The sequence below is a fragment of the Penicillium oxalicum genome, chromosome IV (assembly GCF_001723175.1).
Source record: "Penicillium oxalicum strain HP7-1 chromosome IV, whole genome shotgun sequence".
NCBI lineage: Eukaryota > Fungi > Ascomycota > Eurotiomycetes > Eurotiales > Aspergillaceae > Penicillium > Penicillium oxalicum.
In genome coordinates this window covers 1,922,958-1,939,061 of record NC_064653.1, presented here as the reverse complement: position 1 = coordinate 1,939,061, position 16,104 = coordinate 1,922,958, and the positions used below count along the sequence as shown (strand labels likewise).

Genomic DNA, 16,104 nt, shown 5'->3' with positions numbered 1-16,104 from the left:
CGCATTTACTGGGTCAAATTGCCTCTCTCGTGAGACGGAAAGAATACTTCGTCATGGCCGCATCAACGTCCACTATTACCAGTACGCAGACTTCAGTTCCTCTGAACAAGTCTACGTTCAGGTAAGTTCCATGTCTTTTTCTCCTTGCCCTTTGTGCAACACAATGCTTTTTTTTGGTTCCCCCCCTTTCGAATGCCCTCAAGCATCATGCTAAGTCACCACAAATGATGCAGGCTCACAGGTCCATACGGAGACTGGCGCGACGACCTTCAATCCCAAGGATACGCGGTGGTTAAAAGCGTCATCACTCCTGAAAAAGCCAAACTGTACCAGCAAAAGGCACTGGAATGGCTCTCCTCATTCGACACATCTCTGGATCTGAACGATCCCTCAACATGGACGACCGAGAACCTCCCCTTTCAGAGCAAAGTCAACACCTTTAACAAGTATGGTGTCGCCCACGAGAAATTCATGTGGGACGCCCGCATGGAACCCAAGATCCTCGAAGCCTTTGCCCGAATCTGGGGCACTGATGAACTTCTCGTCTCGTTTGATGCGCTCAATATCACTCTCCCGAATCGGGCGGACAAGCCTGCTCAACGGCCCTGGCCTCATGTAGATCAGTCTCCCCTGCGACGGGGTCTACACTGCGTCCAGGGAATCATCAACTTGAGCCACGCGGGCCCCGAAGACGGATCTCTCATCGTGTTGCCGCGATCCAATACCGTGACGGAACAATTTTTCGACACCGAGACCGACAGGGCGACCTGGGAGACGAAAGATATTCGCTTCATTAGCGAAACTGAGATGAAATGGTTTGAAGAGCGGGACATGAAGCCGCTCAAGGTCATGGCTGAGCCGGGCGATTTGATTCTTTGGGATTCGCGGACCATCCATTGGGGTGGGGAGCCCACTGTCGAAAGTGACACTATCCGCACAGTCATATATGCGTCGTATTCTCCGGCAACATGGGCACGACCGGAAGAGTTGGAGCGGAAAAGGGAAGCGTTCGAGTCGTTCCAGGCCACGACGCACTGGGCTCATGACAATGTTGTGCCTCGTGAGAAGGAGGCATATCTTCCGGATGGCAGTCTGGATCCTCGAAATCGATCAGAGCCTTTGCAGAAGCCGGAGCGGACGGAAAAATTGCTGAAACTCGCTGGAGTCAAGCCGTATTGATGGGGAAAGAAATTCCGCATGACCATTTGGACCGGTTTGGCATGTTTCGATCACGACGCCAAGTAGAGATTATGAAGAACCTATGTTACTGCATCAGAGATGATGAGTATTCCCATTTTACCCACACCAACGGCACTGAGTTCCACACGCTTTCATTTCTGCCTGGTGGACATTATGATTATGATCAATTCAACAAAGTAAGACTCATTTCTGTACAATTTTCCAGTGAGCAAATGGTCATCTCTGTGTGGTATTGTCATTCCTCGGACCAGAATCTAGGTATCTATGCCGGTCTCCGGTATTTGGCGCTCACTCTCTTGTCTGTGTCAGCCCAGACAACTTGCCTGCATAATAACAATGCGGCTTTTCTTACGCGCCAGGTGCAGCTGTGGTGATTTCTAGACTTAGGCTCAGCCTTCGTATCCTACATATGCTTTAGACAACTTTTCGCGAACCCACTACCCGCGTCGGTCGTCAGTTTTGGCTTTTTTCTTTTCATGGACGGTAGAAATGATCGATCCCAGACAGCAGATGAGACTTACATCGCCCGCCTTGAAGGGTGCCCGGCAAGGTGGATTCTCGCTCGAGGTATACTTGTCTAGCACGGAAATGGTGCTGTCGTAGTCAACGCCAAAGAAAAATGGAATAGAGTATCTTTCCTCCCCGGACAGGTTATTCACCCGGTGGATTGTTGACTTGAATTTTTTGTTTGTCCTGTTGTGCAGATCAAAGAGTCAGGAGAAAAGGGAGTCGAAAGAAATAAGTAGTGTCGATCTACACGGCAGAGTAACTGACCAGGTGGAAAGACAATCGGCAATGTTGACAACCAATGTTCCTGCAATCGGGGGAGCCAGAACCCACTCGCCGTTGTGATTGAGGATTTCCAAGCCCGGCACATGCCCCTGCGAGAGGATTGTAAAGCACTCCCAGTCCTGGAAAAGATACCCAATTGATATCCTGATCTAGTGTGCTAACGAAAAAACGCAAAAGGAAGAAGGCAAGGTGAAGCATTCAACCAACTTACAGTATGTGCCCCAAGACCCTCCTGTACTTCTCCCGCCACCGGTTGCGCCGGGTAATGCATCATACGAGAAGTCACACCAGGAGTCTGCATGCTGGAATCAAAATACTCCTCCGGTAGACCCAGTGCAAGGGCAAAAATCTTCATCATCTTGCGACAGAGGTCCAACGCCGAGACGCAGTATCCCAGATACGTCTGAGTGAAACCAGCCAGTGTCTGCTCATCCGGCCACTGGTTTTCACCATAGAGACCATAGGTATCCGGCGGGAGAGTCGCGCCGGGCTTCTTGGTAGAGTCCATAGCAACTTCGTATCCGATATCAAAAGCCTCGGATAGCATGACGCCAGCCTCTTCTTCGGAAATGGGGTTCTCTTCGGTACCAGTAGCTTTTTCGCCGCCGACGGGGCTGTAACCGCGGAATTTCTGCGTCAATTAGTCAGTACACATTTATAAGGGGTCTTGCCTATGAGTTGAATAGATCAGTGAGCTGAGATGTCTTGTCGTCAACTTGCCAACAGACCTGGGAATTCCCAATGTAAAACTTCATTTTCTCTTCTTCGGGCAGGCTGAAAAATTGAGCAGCTACATTATGGACGTCATTGACGAGGGTCTCGGGGATTCCGTGGTTCTGAAAAGTATGTGTCAATCAAAAATTCGTTCTTTTTGCCTCTCTTGGCATAACCATGATAGTCTTTTTTCTTCTTTTTTCTTTGTCTTTTCTATATCTTCCTCATATTATGCGGGACAATGATACCTTGACGTAGAAAAAGCCAACTCGAGTGCAAGCATCATAAATCTGTCGTGCCAGCCGTTGACGCTCCTCTGGACACGAGCTATCCAAAGCCGAAAGATCGATGACTGGGATTGCCGCACACTCTGCAAGCTGAGATTGGTTGCTGGATGGAAGCATTTTTGCGCCACTATCATGTGTTTTCAGGTGGAGATCTGGACGCAGAAGTGGTGCTGGTCAGGAGTAGGCTTGTATGTAGGAAGTTGTACGGTATTGAGTCCGGAATCTGGTGGATTTCTTCACGCTTGATTCCCGTTTCTACTTGGACGTCTGAACAAAGCCAGCACTCGGTGCCTGATCTACCCCTCGTTCGGATATAAGGTTGTGTCCCCCGCACGGCATCTCCGCACTTGGACTCCAATCTCTTCACTGCGTTCTCATTGCATCCTTTCTGATAGCCGTGATTGGCATCTTTTGCGTGTCCTTGAAGCAATTATTATAAGAGAAAATGAACAAGAAGGACAAAGGCTTTGATTTATCGCTATCCTATCTTTTATACATATTTTTTGTAATCGCCGTGACAGGTGACATGACTTCGGATCATATGATTCACGTGATGAGGTAGCTATCTCAGCGAAACAACACATCCCGTGATGATCCAGTCTGCTTCGACTTCTTTTTCAATAGAAGCCGTCCCCCATCGCCGACGCCGATCAGCTCCAACAGGATTTACAAGGGCTCAGTCTGGTCTATTTGGATACAGCTGGTAGATTACCAATGCTCAGAGGTAATAACATCACGTCCCTCACATTGTGCAGGCCCTTTTGGCTTTCGAATTTCCTATCATCATGAACATAATTTTCCATGACTGCCGTTCGCAAGAATGAAGGGCTGTCAGCGAGTGGCAGGCGGGTCAATGTCGTGCACGTCTAATCAAAGGGTTCCTTTTTAACCAGTCCGAAATAGGTCAACCATGTCGAGTCCTCTAGTGACGCTGTCAACTTCACTGGCGGAGATCATGCAGTATCACCTTGACTGTCGGCATGGCAAGGATGACAACTGAACAGACGCTACAGTGATGTGTGAAGCCCATCCAGTGGGTATCGCATATAAATGACTTACGCAATGTTCTCGAAACGAGTCTCCACCGACTACAGCCCACCGCCGGGCACCGCCCTCTGCCCACCAAACTCGGCAATTCCCAATCACCACCTGCGAAGTTGCCCTCGCTCGTGTTTCAGGGGCTCACGTCGTCTCAAATTCTTCTTTTTGCTGGTGTGTGTTCCGGCACTTCACCGAACAGGGTTAGTATCAGTGGCTCAGATAGTCGAGTATGTCTCCACCTCCCACCGTGCGTGTGGACGCCACCGTAACTGTTCCTTGGTTCGGGTGTTCCGTGCGCAATTTTGGCAGTGTCGGTGGGTGCTTGTCGCCCGTCCATTGGTGTGTTCCTGGCTTCTTATCTCCCCGGGTCTTTGCACTCTTCCACTTTGCTGCACTCTTGAGCGAAACTGTAAATCGGCGTGGACGTGAGCGAGACCCTCTCGGCCCCCGTTGATTCGTGAACCGAGCCCCCAATGGATCGTTTGGAGATGAACCGCCGTGCGTGGCGATGGGCCAGAACGTGGCCACCGGTGGCTTCTTGACTACTGGTTGGATTCCGTCGAGACTGGTGCATCCTGTCCGCACGGAGCTGCTATTCGCAGGTAATTTGTGTCGACGAACTATTGAGCAATGAGCAGCGGCGATGTATTCTCTCGCTGAGCTGCTAGTCTCCGTATTGACGGGGTGAATGCAGGCGCTGCAGATTCGGGATATACTACTCGGCTGATTCTGCCGATCGAGGGCAACCTTCGCCGAGTATCCATTCACCCTCGTTTGGAATCCGTCACCAACCCCTGATCGTCTGTGATATCCTGGGTAAGCCAGACCCTCCTGGAAGCAATCATCATGTACAGAAGTTCCCCAGCGATCTCAGAAGAAAGCTGTGTAGTTAGGTTCTTGTTCGAATGAGCATCCGAGGCCACCTGGTGAATATCCCATCTAAATGGTATACAGGCATGACAAGATTGTCATCGGTTTGAATTCTGTCGAGTGGACGGGAGGAGAGTGTCACCGTTCTCCTATCGATTGATCACTGAACCTGCCTGGCTCAAGATTGATTACCCAGAGGCCTGTTTGGGACCCTCTCAATGGCACCTCCTCACTTTTCGGTTCTCACTCTATACCACAACTTCACAAAGGCCCCAGCTGAAGCAGGCCTGTCAACACCGGGAACAAGGACTCAATGGCTCAAGCGGTGGCCCACCGTCTGAATCCGGACTGTGGACAACGGACCAGACTTGCTCAACCTCGTTCCATTTGGTGAGCAAAGGAAGGTGGAATCGCCGATGATCAAATGGAGACAAACGCATGTTGGACCCTTGTATCCAATCCTTCACCCGCTTACCCACTCACCGCCCGCGCGGCCCGCCGATCTTTTGCCATCGCCCCCTAAACTCCCCGACCAAAATGGAAAAGAGTAAAGAAAAGAGAAGAAAAAAAGGAAATTAGAAAAAAAAAACCAAGAAAGAAGGGAAAAAAAGGCCAGCTCGGAACAAACTATTACCTTACTTTATCCCCCCCCTCTCTCTGTCGGCGCCGCCGTTTCCTTCGTCTCTTCTCTTCTTGTCCATCCTCCCCTATCCAAACACCGAAGAACGTCAGGTTCACTCACCCATAGTCACTCTTTTGAACGGGTTCTTCACCTCCACCTCCACAATGGCCAACGAACGCTCCGCCCAGGATGACCGCAACCTCGAGAAAGGTGCCGCTCCGGCTCCAGCCCCAAGCACCGGCTTGCACCCGGCCTTCTACATTGCGTGCGTTGCCCGCTGACAGGACTGCTGTCGATGATTCCTTTGTCGATGGCATGTATCGGGGGATTGGTGTCGTCTTGTTGAGTCAATTTTGCTGATTGTTCTCCTCGGCAGTCTGTGGATCGCCCTGAGCTCCAGTGTCATCCTTTTCAACAAGTGGGTTCTGTCGAGCGCCAAGTTCAGTGAGTACTCCTCCAGGCCCGGCCATGCCTTTCTGAAATGGGCCATTTGTTGGGAAAGTGATGTACTAACCTATCTTGCTTTCTAGACTTCCGTAAGTGCCTCGAACCACGACTTCCTTTTTCTTTTCATCTCGCCGAGGTCCCCGAATGGCCGCTCGATCTCTGCCGCATCCTTCTCCAGATACCGATAGCTAACTCGGTCCACAACAGCACTGTTCCTGACAACATGGCACATGGTCTTTGCTACTGCCATGACCCAGGGTCTGGCCAAGTTCACCACTATTCTGGATTCCCGCCACAAGGTTCCGATGACCCCAAGCACTTACGCGTGAGTCGAAGTTACCCATTCAGCTGCGCCGACGCGCGGCGCCCATGATACTCCCGCTAATTCTCCATTCCAACAGTCGTGCGATTGTCCCCATCGGTATCATGTTCAGTCTGTCCCTGATTTGCGGTAACCTGGCCTACCTCTACCTCAGTGTCTCGTTCATCCAAATGTTGAAGGTGCGTATCCCAGCTTGCAATAATTCAACCCTCTCCCCCGGCATTGTTTCATGTCATGAATTTCAAAACTAATACCCTTTCCTGGGTGGTAGGCTACCAACGCCGTCGTGACTCTTTTCGCCACTTGGGCCTTTGGTATCGCTCCGGCCAACTTCAAGACCCTCGGCAATGTTGGTATCATTGTCGTTGGTGTGGTTATTGCCTCATTCGGCGAGATCAAGTTTGATATGCTCGGCTTCCTCATCCAGTGCGGTGGTATCATCTTCGAGGCTCTGCGCCTGGTCATGGTCCAGCGCCTGCTCAGCTCAGCCGAGTTCAAGATGGACCCCCTGGTTTCTCTGTACTACTATGCCCCCGCTTGCGCGGTCACCAACGGTGTTGTCACTCTCTTCACTGATGTGCCCCGCATGAGCATGAACGACATTTACTCTCTCGGTATCATGACTCTGATTGCCAACGCACTGGTTGCGTTCCTCCTCAACGCCTCTGTTGTCCTTCTGGTAAGCATCTTTCCGGCCGTGTGCCCATCCCTTGTGGCGCGGTGACTGACAATGTCTACAGATCGGCAAGACCTCGGCTGTCGTCCTCACCATGGCTGGTATCCTCAAGGATATCCTCCTGGTCTGCGCCTCCATGATGATCTTCCGCGACCCCGTCACCCCTCAGCAGTTCTTTGGTTACTCCATTGCCCTGGCCGGTCTGGTCTACTACAAGCTTGGCGCCGAGAAGATCCAGGCTTTGAGCACCGACATTCGTCTCCAAGTGGGAGAGTACCGGCGTACCAACCCCGCCCAGGCCAAGGGTATCGCGATCGGTGTCGTTGCGATCATCGTGCTGTTGGTCCTCTACACCGGGGCCCCATCTGGCGCCCACTCGACCAACTAAACCTCGGTCCCTCCAACACGCCTCCCTTCCCGGGCCCTCTCTTCCTCTGCTATTTTGCCAAGACGGTGAACTTGCACAATATGCATGACTATAACTCTTTGTTTTCATCCTGCCTCGACTGGCTGGGAATACCTTTTGAAGGTACTTTTACGTGACACCATTTACCCCGATTTTCCACGATAGAATTGATGGCACTGCTTCGCTCTGATCGGAGCCACCCGTGTACATTTGGCGGGGAGTTTTTTTTTTCCTTTTCTGCTTTTTTTTTTTTAATATCACGACATTCTCTGGAAACCCTTCATCTCTTTTGGGGGGGGGGGTGTCTTTGGGGGACTCCGTTGGTGGGCTCTCATTTTAAAACTTGTTGCTAGATCAGATCCATACTAATTACTGAATGACATGTGTGTGGGTCTGTCCACAAAACCTCTTCACTGCAAGATGTTCATATTGGTCCTTTGAAGCCTCAGCTATTTACAGACGAGAACTTTCATCCTGGCCGTACTCCGGAACCTCCTTCTGAAACGGAGAACCGGCGGATTTGCTGATCGCCATCGTTGATTCGAAGGAGCAACTGCCTAGCCCCATGAAATGGACCGAATCAAGCACTCTTGAAGACGCCGGGAGTAAAATCAACCACCTGACCTTTCTCCAGTACCCCGTCCAGACTCTGAACGAATTCCCGATGCACCGGATCCTCCTTGACGTAGTAATCTCGATCTTCAACGCTTGCAAATTCCACGACAAAGGCATGAGTCATGCCACCCTTTTTTTATTTGAACGAGTTTGGAAATTAGCTTTCAGAGTTGAATTTTGAGACTCATGCCAATATCGGGAGAGGGATCCTGTAGTCTCTAGACGGGGCCATTCTGGAGGGAGACCCGGGTTTAAGGGGGGGGGGAAGGTGCAGGAAGGACAAGGTGAAGTGATGGCATTACCTGTAAACCTTCGATAGAATTATCGCTCCCTCCGGACGATGACTGGATGTATGATCTGTTTGTTGTCGGGTGTAGGCATTTATCTTTGAGTGCGAGCATACGATCGCAGGTCTTGATTGGATGAACGATGAAGGGAGGCGGGGGTTTGAAGGTTAGTTGGTTTCTCATTATTTGATTCGATTTTCTTTTCTTCGTTTGCGAATCTGATTTATTCCAATCGTCTCTTCTGACAAAGAAATCCAAGGGTTCGGGTTGTAAACCTCTCCACGTATCCGGGAACTGATTCCGCTAGAACCGTTTCCAAGAGCCCAAGGGAGTATGTACAGCAAGATGGATGTTTTCTTCTGGTCAACTTACATCCTGGATGATATGGGCCGCAGTCCCGGGTTTGAATTGGAAGAGCACAATGTGAGTGATTGTCATTGTGGAGTTGAGATTCAGGATTCAGGATTCACGTAGTGGTAATGATGTAGTTTGTTGTTCTTGGTCCAGGTATCACAGTCAATTGGGTGGGAATAGGGTAGATGTGTGAGATCCAAAGATGGAGATTCATGAGAAATACTGACTGTTCGGAGTTTCTTGAATTGACGTAATCAGCGGGGGTCTTTGTGAAAGTGGAGAGAGATCAAGTCGAGTAAATACACTTCAATGCCACCTTGCCAGATTGGGACTAAAGTGACTGTCTTCAAAGTCCCACGTGATGCGGTTTCCTAAACGCGGAGAGTTTGAGCCGAGCGAGGTCGGGGGGAAAGTTATCTTACAGTAATAACGTGGTGACTGAGTACTAAGTGGACTACGGTACTCTGATGCTGGATCTCAACGGGAATACTACGAGAATTCATTCCCTTCGAGTCATCAAATCACGGGAAATATGTCCATCCACGCGCCTCCTCACGTGTATCATCTGACGATTCAATTCATCCACCCTCAACTCTCCCGAGTCCCCGACAAACTAACTATCTTGCTCGATCGCGCATATTGTGATCTCCACCATCGCTGCTATTAATGCTGTGGACGGTTTCCCCTGGCAGGTCTTCTCTCCCATCTTGCCAAGTAGAGCAATTCACGCATCGTTTGGCCTATACATCCATTAGACTCAAGGGTCAAGGCCTCCATGTTTTTTCCCCATACCTGCACACTGATAAATTTGCGACAATACCGACATCGAACCGTCGGTTTGATAATCTTGTCGCGAGACACAAACATGTACAAATGAGCCACAGCAAACAGCGTCAGACTCACACCTGCAAAATTGAGCAGCGTCTCGACAAACATTCTGCATGAAACTCATTAGCAATCTCCTGAATCACTCAATCTCGCCTGTCCATCAAAGCCACGGTCAGATCTGGGAGGGATTCATTGCAACTGCAAGGTGAGAAGGGCAAAGCCACCTAGGCGACTCTATTCCGATTCCGATGTCCAAAGACAAAGATATAGTAGTACGTACCCCCAGGCAAGCACCAGCGCCCCATCATCCCGCGCCTGCTTCAGCGTGTTATACCCTTTGCTCTCGTTGTAATTGGGACCGGGGGATAAGACGGCGAATTTCTGATCCATGTTCCGATTCAAGAGAGGCAAGAGCGATACCACGGGCAATACCACGTCGGATACGAACGAGGTCACCACTTTGGTGAATGAGTTTGCGATACTGGGGATTGAGAAGTGAGCGCGAGAGTCTCGAGTTAGTTACTTGGATGCTTCTATGCACTAATTGCGCTTGTCTCTGATCAGGGAGTATAAGAAGCGCGAGAGAGAGAGAAAGAGAGTTGGGGCCATACATCAAACCGAGCGCTACCTCGAGGACATTGTCTCGCGCGGCGAAATTGACAAATGCCCGCCAGACGGTGTGCACTTGTGCGCCGGCAGTGTGTCCAACTCGGTACAAGACATTGTTGGTCTCGTCCAGACCGCGCATATTTGAAGATGTTAATTAGGTAGCAGGCTTGAGACGAGTCAGGACGGGCATTCATGGGTGGGGATGCTATTGTGATATTCTTGCTGGAGCCGTACCCAGTGCATCTACGGTATGCGGTATTCCACTTTGTCGGCTCGGTCCTCTGTGATTTGAGGTTATCTGGTTGTAGGTCGGTAGGACTTAAAAGAAATATAAAAGGGGGGGGGAAGAGGATGATCGACTGGATGAAAGTGGGTATTTCCACATGAGGGGAAGCTGGTCTCAACTGTGGGGGGACTGCCTCCAGCCCCAACTGCAGCCCGAGCCACCTACTTGAGTCTACTTGAGCTGATCAAGATCGCAATATGCCTGCACAATATAAGTAATCAGATGCAGCTCTCTGTACGGGCTAGAGAATTTGAAGTGGAGAAATACTATGAATCTATCATTGAGAGTTCCTTCTTTTTTTTGTATTTCGGATCCATGAGTGCATTTCATCAGGTCTGGTCAAGCAGCCTATATATATAAAGGTAATGAGTTGCGTGGAGCAACAACGGCACTTGCTGCATGGATATTCATACGATTGAGTCATTGCCGATCGGGTATGAAAATTGAATCCTGATCGAGGTCAATGACAGGACTCTGTAATCTACAGAGACTTGATTACTCTATAGATGGTTTTACTTGGAGAGGATCAAGTAAATGCCGGCGGTGCTTGAGTGAACAGCAGGTCTTCCCCGGAAGAAAATAGTCCTATCAAACATGCCCTCTCCGATCTATAGCGAATAGGAATTTTCATATATCGCACCATAGTTGAAGAAATACCAAATTCCCTACATCGATATTCTATTCTAGAAAAGAACATTTGTTTGGTGGACAACCGCTAACTCCGGTATCTACGTAGTAGTCGACATGAACTTTTGGGAAAAGTATGCACAAAAGTAGAAGCGAACAAGTGGCCAAGAGGTGCTTCGCAGAAAAAGTCACCACAGCCTCAGATTAAATTGTGTTCCACTGCCTAGGCAACAACAGTATGAACAAGGTTCCCCAGGGATCAGCAGTAGACATGAATTGAAGTTCAAAGAGAAGGAAAGAAAAGAAAAAAAGAAGTGACCAATGAGTGGTGAACCCAGTAGATTATGATATGTAAACACCATGCCCGACACATGGCTTATCTTACTTCGAGGGAGAAGTGGTCCCGTCTGTGCCCGCGTCTAAAGCAAGACGATGAGAACCCGAGGTTGAACAGCACTGGTGCCTACTTGAACTGAATACTAGATTCTCGCCTCAACCTTTCACCAAAAAAAGAAAGACACAGTGACCCGTGGGCGGCTTGACCGATACCTAAACCGGGCTATCCATACGAGGACTTTGCGATTGGCAGCTTGGACTTGTGGCGTTGGTGGTGCTCAAGTCCCGGGTCCAGCGCTTTTCACCGTCCGCACCCACAATGTCTTGTTGACTGGTGTTTGCTGTAGACCCGACATATCGCTGCCATACTTTGCGATGGACGAGTTTGAACAAAGGTCGCATGTTGGAGAGGCAGGCGGCGACTATTCCGACGGCGGGCTCGATACATGTCCACACGCTCGGGTTCACTTGGGTGTCTGGATAGTCAAAGTGGTAAAATGGTTAATATGCATACTGAGAAGCCGGAATCTCTCTTTCCTCCTCGCTTCGCTTTACTTCAACGCGACGTTGGGGGAAAACAAAAAGAGGATTCCACCTACAGGTAATATCATTGCCCGCCTTGGAGAGATCGACGAGAGAGACCAGGCGAATAATGTCAAAAATCAGTGTTCTGAGGTTTGTGGGTGACATTAGCAAAAGGACATCTTCAATCTCGACTTGGAGGATATGTTGAAGCCGACTGGAAAAAAGGGCGTTTACTGACAAGAGCCCGAGAATGAAAATGATCGACAAGCCGGTCTTTTGTGCCTTCGAGATGGGTAACCCCCAGACGATATGCATTGGCATCACTAAGATGACAGCGTCGGTGACAATGTTGGGAATCTGCAATCCGTAATAAAACTTGCCCAGATCCATACAGCCGCCGGGGATCATTGGATTCCAGAGCTTCTCTGTCGGAATACACGTGAAGCAGCCGGCCAGGATTCCACAGGCGGCCCAGAGAATAATGATTAAAGAGACAACCTGAACAGCAGCTTTCATGGGTCTGACTGGGAAGAGTCGCTTATAGAGCATCAAAATGGAGAGTTTGATGGACGCGACACACAGGGTGTATAGGATAGAGCCTGTGAAAAGAGTCTGAATCGGTAATATTATTAGTTCTTGTATTCATGCAATATCACAAGCGGTTTCTATCGGCGCGCAGGTTCCAGACTCGGTCGAGCCGTTTACTTACCTTGAGATACACGACAAGCTGTTCAGGCTTCACGTACTCGATGTGGGTTCCAAGTCCATTGTAAAGAACTGTACAGGATGAGTAAGAAGAACCACGCAGCCATTGATTTCAAAGTCGGACTGAACGGTGTCCATTCCCGGCAAGTTACTTACGAACAATGCCCGCGATTGAAATCCCCCATTCCCAGATCTTTACGGGTGGAGCGAATTATGTTAGCGCTCTGATCATAGTCCGAAGAAGTGCAGACTTTCAAGCATGAAGGCTTACCAATGCAGAAATCATCAACCAGTCGTCGACAAAGAGCCCACTTCCATTGATCTTTCGAGAGAGGATTCGAAACACCACGGCCGTAGTAGACAGAATGAATGCAAAACAAGTCGACGTGATGACTACATGGCGGAGGTTGTCGTGATTCACACCGGTGCTCGTAGCCTCGCCTGACATCGACATGGTGAAGATGTATGGATCCCCTACTGAGTGCACCGAGAGGGGACGCGGGCCCTGATTCAGCCCAAGGGGCAATCGCTGGAAATGAGTGACTTTCAATGGAGTTGGAGGCGCGGAACAAAAGAGTCGTGAACGGTATGGATCAGATCAATATAAAGAATGCGATGATATTCTTGCGACACCGGGGTACGTCCAGATTGAGGGGCAAAATATAACCCTGTCCTCTCCCTATCCGACCTCGATCAATATACAGGTCTCAATTCTACTCAGGTAGGCCTTCGTCATTACACAGTGCACACAATTAGCTTTCCCCCATTTGTCTCCTCTTTTTTTTTTAATCTTCGTGTGGGGTGTATGGGATGGACCAAATAGAGTCCGAGGTTGGTTCATTAGGTTCTTGCGCGAACGGAGGGGTCAACCCAATGTGCCCTGTCAACCCTTACATGCGTCAGTTAGTTTGCCTCTCTGCAAGATGCACATCTCTCAGCCAGCTTCCGACGAAGGGGGCCTACGGACCAGACTTGAACGTCAACAATAGAGTTCTCGGAAAGTCACCCTCTGACTTCCGGAATCACTTTGATTTCCGTGAATAGAGAAGAATCCTTGGACGCAAAGGCAGGCTCTGCGCTTCTTCTTTGTTGACTTCTCTTTTCGATTAGGAGTTGATATATCACTTGCGGACCCGTCCCGATGACATCGACCTATTGCGAGAGATTGGCACAAGCCTTGCTTGGCCTTTCGTGTGGCTAGTGGGGGGTGGCCAATTCCATGAATGGGCTAAGATACACCCGCGATTGTTATCCGCCAAGTCCAGGTCCAATCGCGTGTAGGAAATTCACGAAGGATTCTGGTCGTGGCAAAAGGTGAAGAACATCTGCCCATCCTGACGATGACAGAAGGCCCGGGATCTGAATGGAGTTCCGATCGGAAGTGTGGCTCGAGCACGTAGCAACGCAGTAATAACAGGCGACTCTTGATTCTTCTCTAGAGGTTCCGAGGCTATTGATCATCATCATCACCAGAAAATCATGCGAGCCACTTTGCCATCGATAGTTTATTACATCTACCGCGAGGGGGCCCCGGAAACAGGTAGGTAGTTCACTGATCTGAAGCCTCTCCCATGCTTTGGTCGGAGGTAAAAGTGACAGGTCAGCAGGGCAAGTATGCCCCGACCCACGGAACTCAATAGCCGTGGGGATCTTCACATCGGATCAACCGCAGTACGAGTTGACTAGTCGATCCATTGAGGCGTTGCTCATGCTCAATTTCCTCATATGGAAGAATCTCTACTCTGCCAGATGCCACGTGACCTATTCCATTGCCTTCGTCCGCGTGGTGTGTTCCTGCGTGGGCGTCTACTCGCCGCGCAGAAATCCATCCTCTGCCCCCCAGCATTTACAAGCGGTCATCCACGAAAGGAGGCAGGAACATTCATTTCATGTCTCGAACATCGAGCCATCATCCCGCTCCGAGGGTATTATTTGTTGCGCTTTACGACAGCTCGGTTGCCAGATCAAAGAATTTAGTCCTTAACGCAAGGCCGGCTATCCCATCCGCCCGTGTCTCATTTGGGTAGGTGGCCCAGGATAAGTCATGGCGGTAGGAGCGGTATATGGCGACAAAAGAGTTGCGCCCTGCTCTCGAGCCGCCCTCCCCCTACGCTCCTCTCGCGTCTGGATTTCCTTTTCATCTTGGATCAGTGTGCAACACGTACAACAAGTAGCTCGAACACAGTCGGTACAGATGTTTCCCTGAATCCCGTAAGCTTTGCGCGTCCGCGTATGCTGCACGGTAGCAAATAACCCTGGATGGGACAATGTCAGAAGAGCGAAAAAGAAAAAAAAAAAAAGGGGGGGGGGGGGGGGATCAAGATGGAAAAAGACAGAATTGAGAGAAACTTACATTGGCAGCCACAGAGAAAAGCCATACCGATGCATGACCCATTCAAGGTATTATATCCCAGCATATTCGTTGGGTCTTGCTTTCGAGACTTCATGGCCAGACGATGTTGAGTCCTTCCATACAGTATGCAAGGACAGGTGACGCCCAGACAGCAGGTTGTGATGTTGGAGCATTCACACATTTCATGATGCCAGTTTCCACCGTGAGCTTCTTGATTGGGGTGCATCGATTGCCCAGGATGATGAAAGGCGCCCAGGTCACTCAAGGGCTGGTCCGGTGACGAGATCATCGTCGGCGCTGTGGGGGGAGGGAGGTACGTGGCGAGAGGTGATTGCAATGGATTCGAGTCTGGTTCAATGGAGAAGGTTTCGCTTCTCTGGATCTCGGCAGGATGGAAGCCATCAGGGTACTGCCCAGCAGAGCTTGGTACTTCATCATGAGGATACTGGGGTGGCTGAGGCGAAAATTGCAACTCGCGATTGGGAGTCGCTGGAACATGAAAGGCTGGATGTTGCTCGACCGGGGGGCATTGTGCGTATGGAGGCATCAGGCCTTTTTCATTGCCATATGACTTCTTTTCGTCGGATTCGTATTGGTGGGGTTGCACGGAATGGTTGTAGTTTTCATACTGGCCATGTGGTGATTGTGATGTAGTTGGAGGCTGTTGAGGTACATGCTGCGACTGTAAATATGCGGGATCATGGACACTGTGAGACGGCAGACGTGGAGCGAAGACGGGAACGCTGGATTCATCGGATCCTTGCATCTCCCTCGGTGTATTCAAAAAAGAGTATCGTTGGTCTTGACCCTGACCACACTGGGTGTCCAAGTGCAGCGGTCGGTCCATCCTCGCAGATTTCGTCTCCAGTGGCTTCGCAAGTCGCGCGACAGGAGACCACTGAGAAGAGCCCAGTGCTGCCGAACCACAAAAAAGGGACGGTCTAGAATAGGCAAATTATAGGTCGATGAACAGAACCGTCAATCCAGACTTTCCTTGGAGCACGATCCGACTATGATTGAGGCCTTTCGATCTGCGTGAGTAGTACTCTTCCCCCAAAAATAACATAGGCACTGGTGGGAAAAAAAAGCTACTGAAAAGGAAAACGAAAGAGCAGTGGGGGGATCCGTCCGAATATACCCTTCGAGCGGAGATCATGGTGTCGAGTCGTCACTCCTCCTGGAGTGATTTGCACGCCAACAGT

General features: G+C 50.0%; 6 protein-coding genes across 6 annotated transcripts; 2 read left to right on the top strand and 4 right to left on the bottom strand.

The window, feature by feature from the left end:
- Positions 1–53: 53 nt before the first annotated feature.
- POX_d05448 (uncharacterized protein) lies at positions 54–1,179 on the top strand (the record flags this gene model as incomplete). The annotated part of the gene is made up of 2 exons (XM_050114293.1): positions 54–121; positions 234–1,179. 2 exons carry the CDS (start codon positions 54–56, stop codon positions 1,177–1,179), a joined length of 1,014 nt encoding a protein of 337 aa, XP_049969244.1.
- A 410-nt stretch (positions 1,180–1,589) lies between these two features.
- POX_d05447 (uncharacterized protein) lies at positions 1,590–3,110 on the bottom strand (the record flags this gene model as incomplete). The annotated part of the gene is made up of 6 exons (XM_050114292.1): positions 1,590–1,637; positions 1,722–1,893; positions 1,975–2,081; positions 2,204–2,623; positions 2,721–2,828; positions 2,955–3,110. 6 exons carry the CDS (start codon positions 3,108–3,110, stop codon positions 1,590–1,592), a joined length of 1,011 nt encoding a protein of 336 aa, XP_049969243.1.
- A 2,580-nt stretch (positions 3,111–5,690) lies between these two features.
- POX_d05446 (putative sugar phosphate/phosphate translocator) lies at positions 5,691–7,359 on the top strand (the record flags this gene model as incomplete). The annotated part of the gene is made up of 7 exons (XM_050114291.1): positions 5,691–5,791; positions 5,903–5,970; positions 6,057–6,062; positions 6,181–6,298; positions 6,375–6,474; positions 6,567–6,974; positions 7,036–7,359. The coding sequence occupies 7 exons, from the start codon at positions 5,691–5,693 to the stop codon at positions 7,357–7,359; spliced, it is 1,125 nt and encodes a 374-aa protein (XP_049969242.1).
- A 598-nt stretch (positions 7,360–7,957) lies between these two features.
- POX_d05444 (Anditomin synthesis protein L) lies at positions 7,958–10,209 on the bottom strand (the record flags this gene model as incomplete). The annotated part of the gene is made up of 4 exons (XM_050114290.1): positions 7,958–8,122; positions 9,426–9,570; positions 9,742–9,942; positions 10,073–10,209. The coding sequence occupies 4 exons, from the start codon at positions 10,207–10,209 to the stop codon at positions 7,958–7,960; spliced, it is 648 nt and encodes a 215-aa protein (XP_049969241.1).
- A 1,323-nt stretch (positions 10,210–11,532) lies between these two features.
- On the bottom strand, positions 11,533–13,003 carry POX_d05443 (uncharacterized protein; the record flags this gene model as incomplete). The annotated part of the gene is made up of 5 exons (XM_050114289.1): positions 11,533–11,795; positions 11,919–12,456; positions 12,554–12,621; positions 12,706–12,742; positions 12,821–13,003. The coding sequence occupies 5 exons, from the start codon at positions 13,001–13,003 to the stop codon at positions 11,533–11,535; spliced, it is 1,089 nt and encodes a 362-aa protein (XP_049969240.1).
- A 1,541-nt stretch (positions 13,004–14,544) lies between these two features.
- POX_d05442 (uncharacterized protein) lies at positions 14,545–15,749 on the bottom strand (the record flags this gene model as incomplete). The annotated part of the gene is made up of 2 exons (XM_050114288.1): positions 14,545–14,804; positions 14,903–15,749. The coding sequence occupies 2 exons, from the start codon at positions 15,747–15,749 to the stop codon at positions 14,545–14,547; spliced, it is 1,107 nt and encodes a 368-aa protein (XP_049969239.1).
- Between the last annotated feature and the right edge of the window lie 355 nt (positions 15,750–16,104).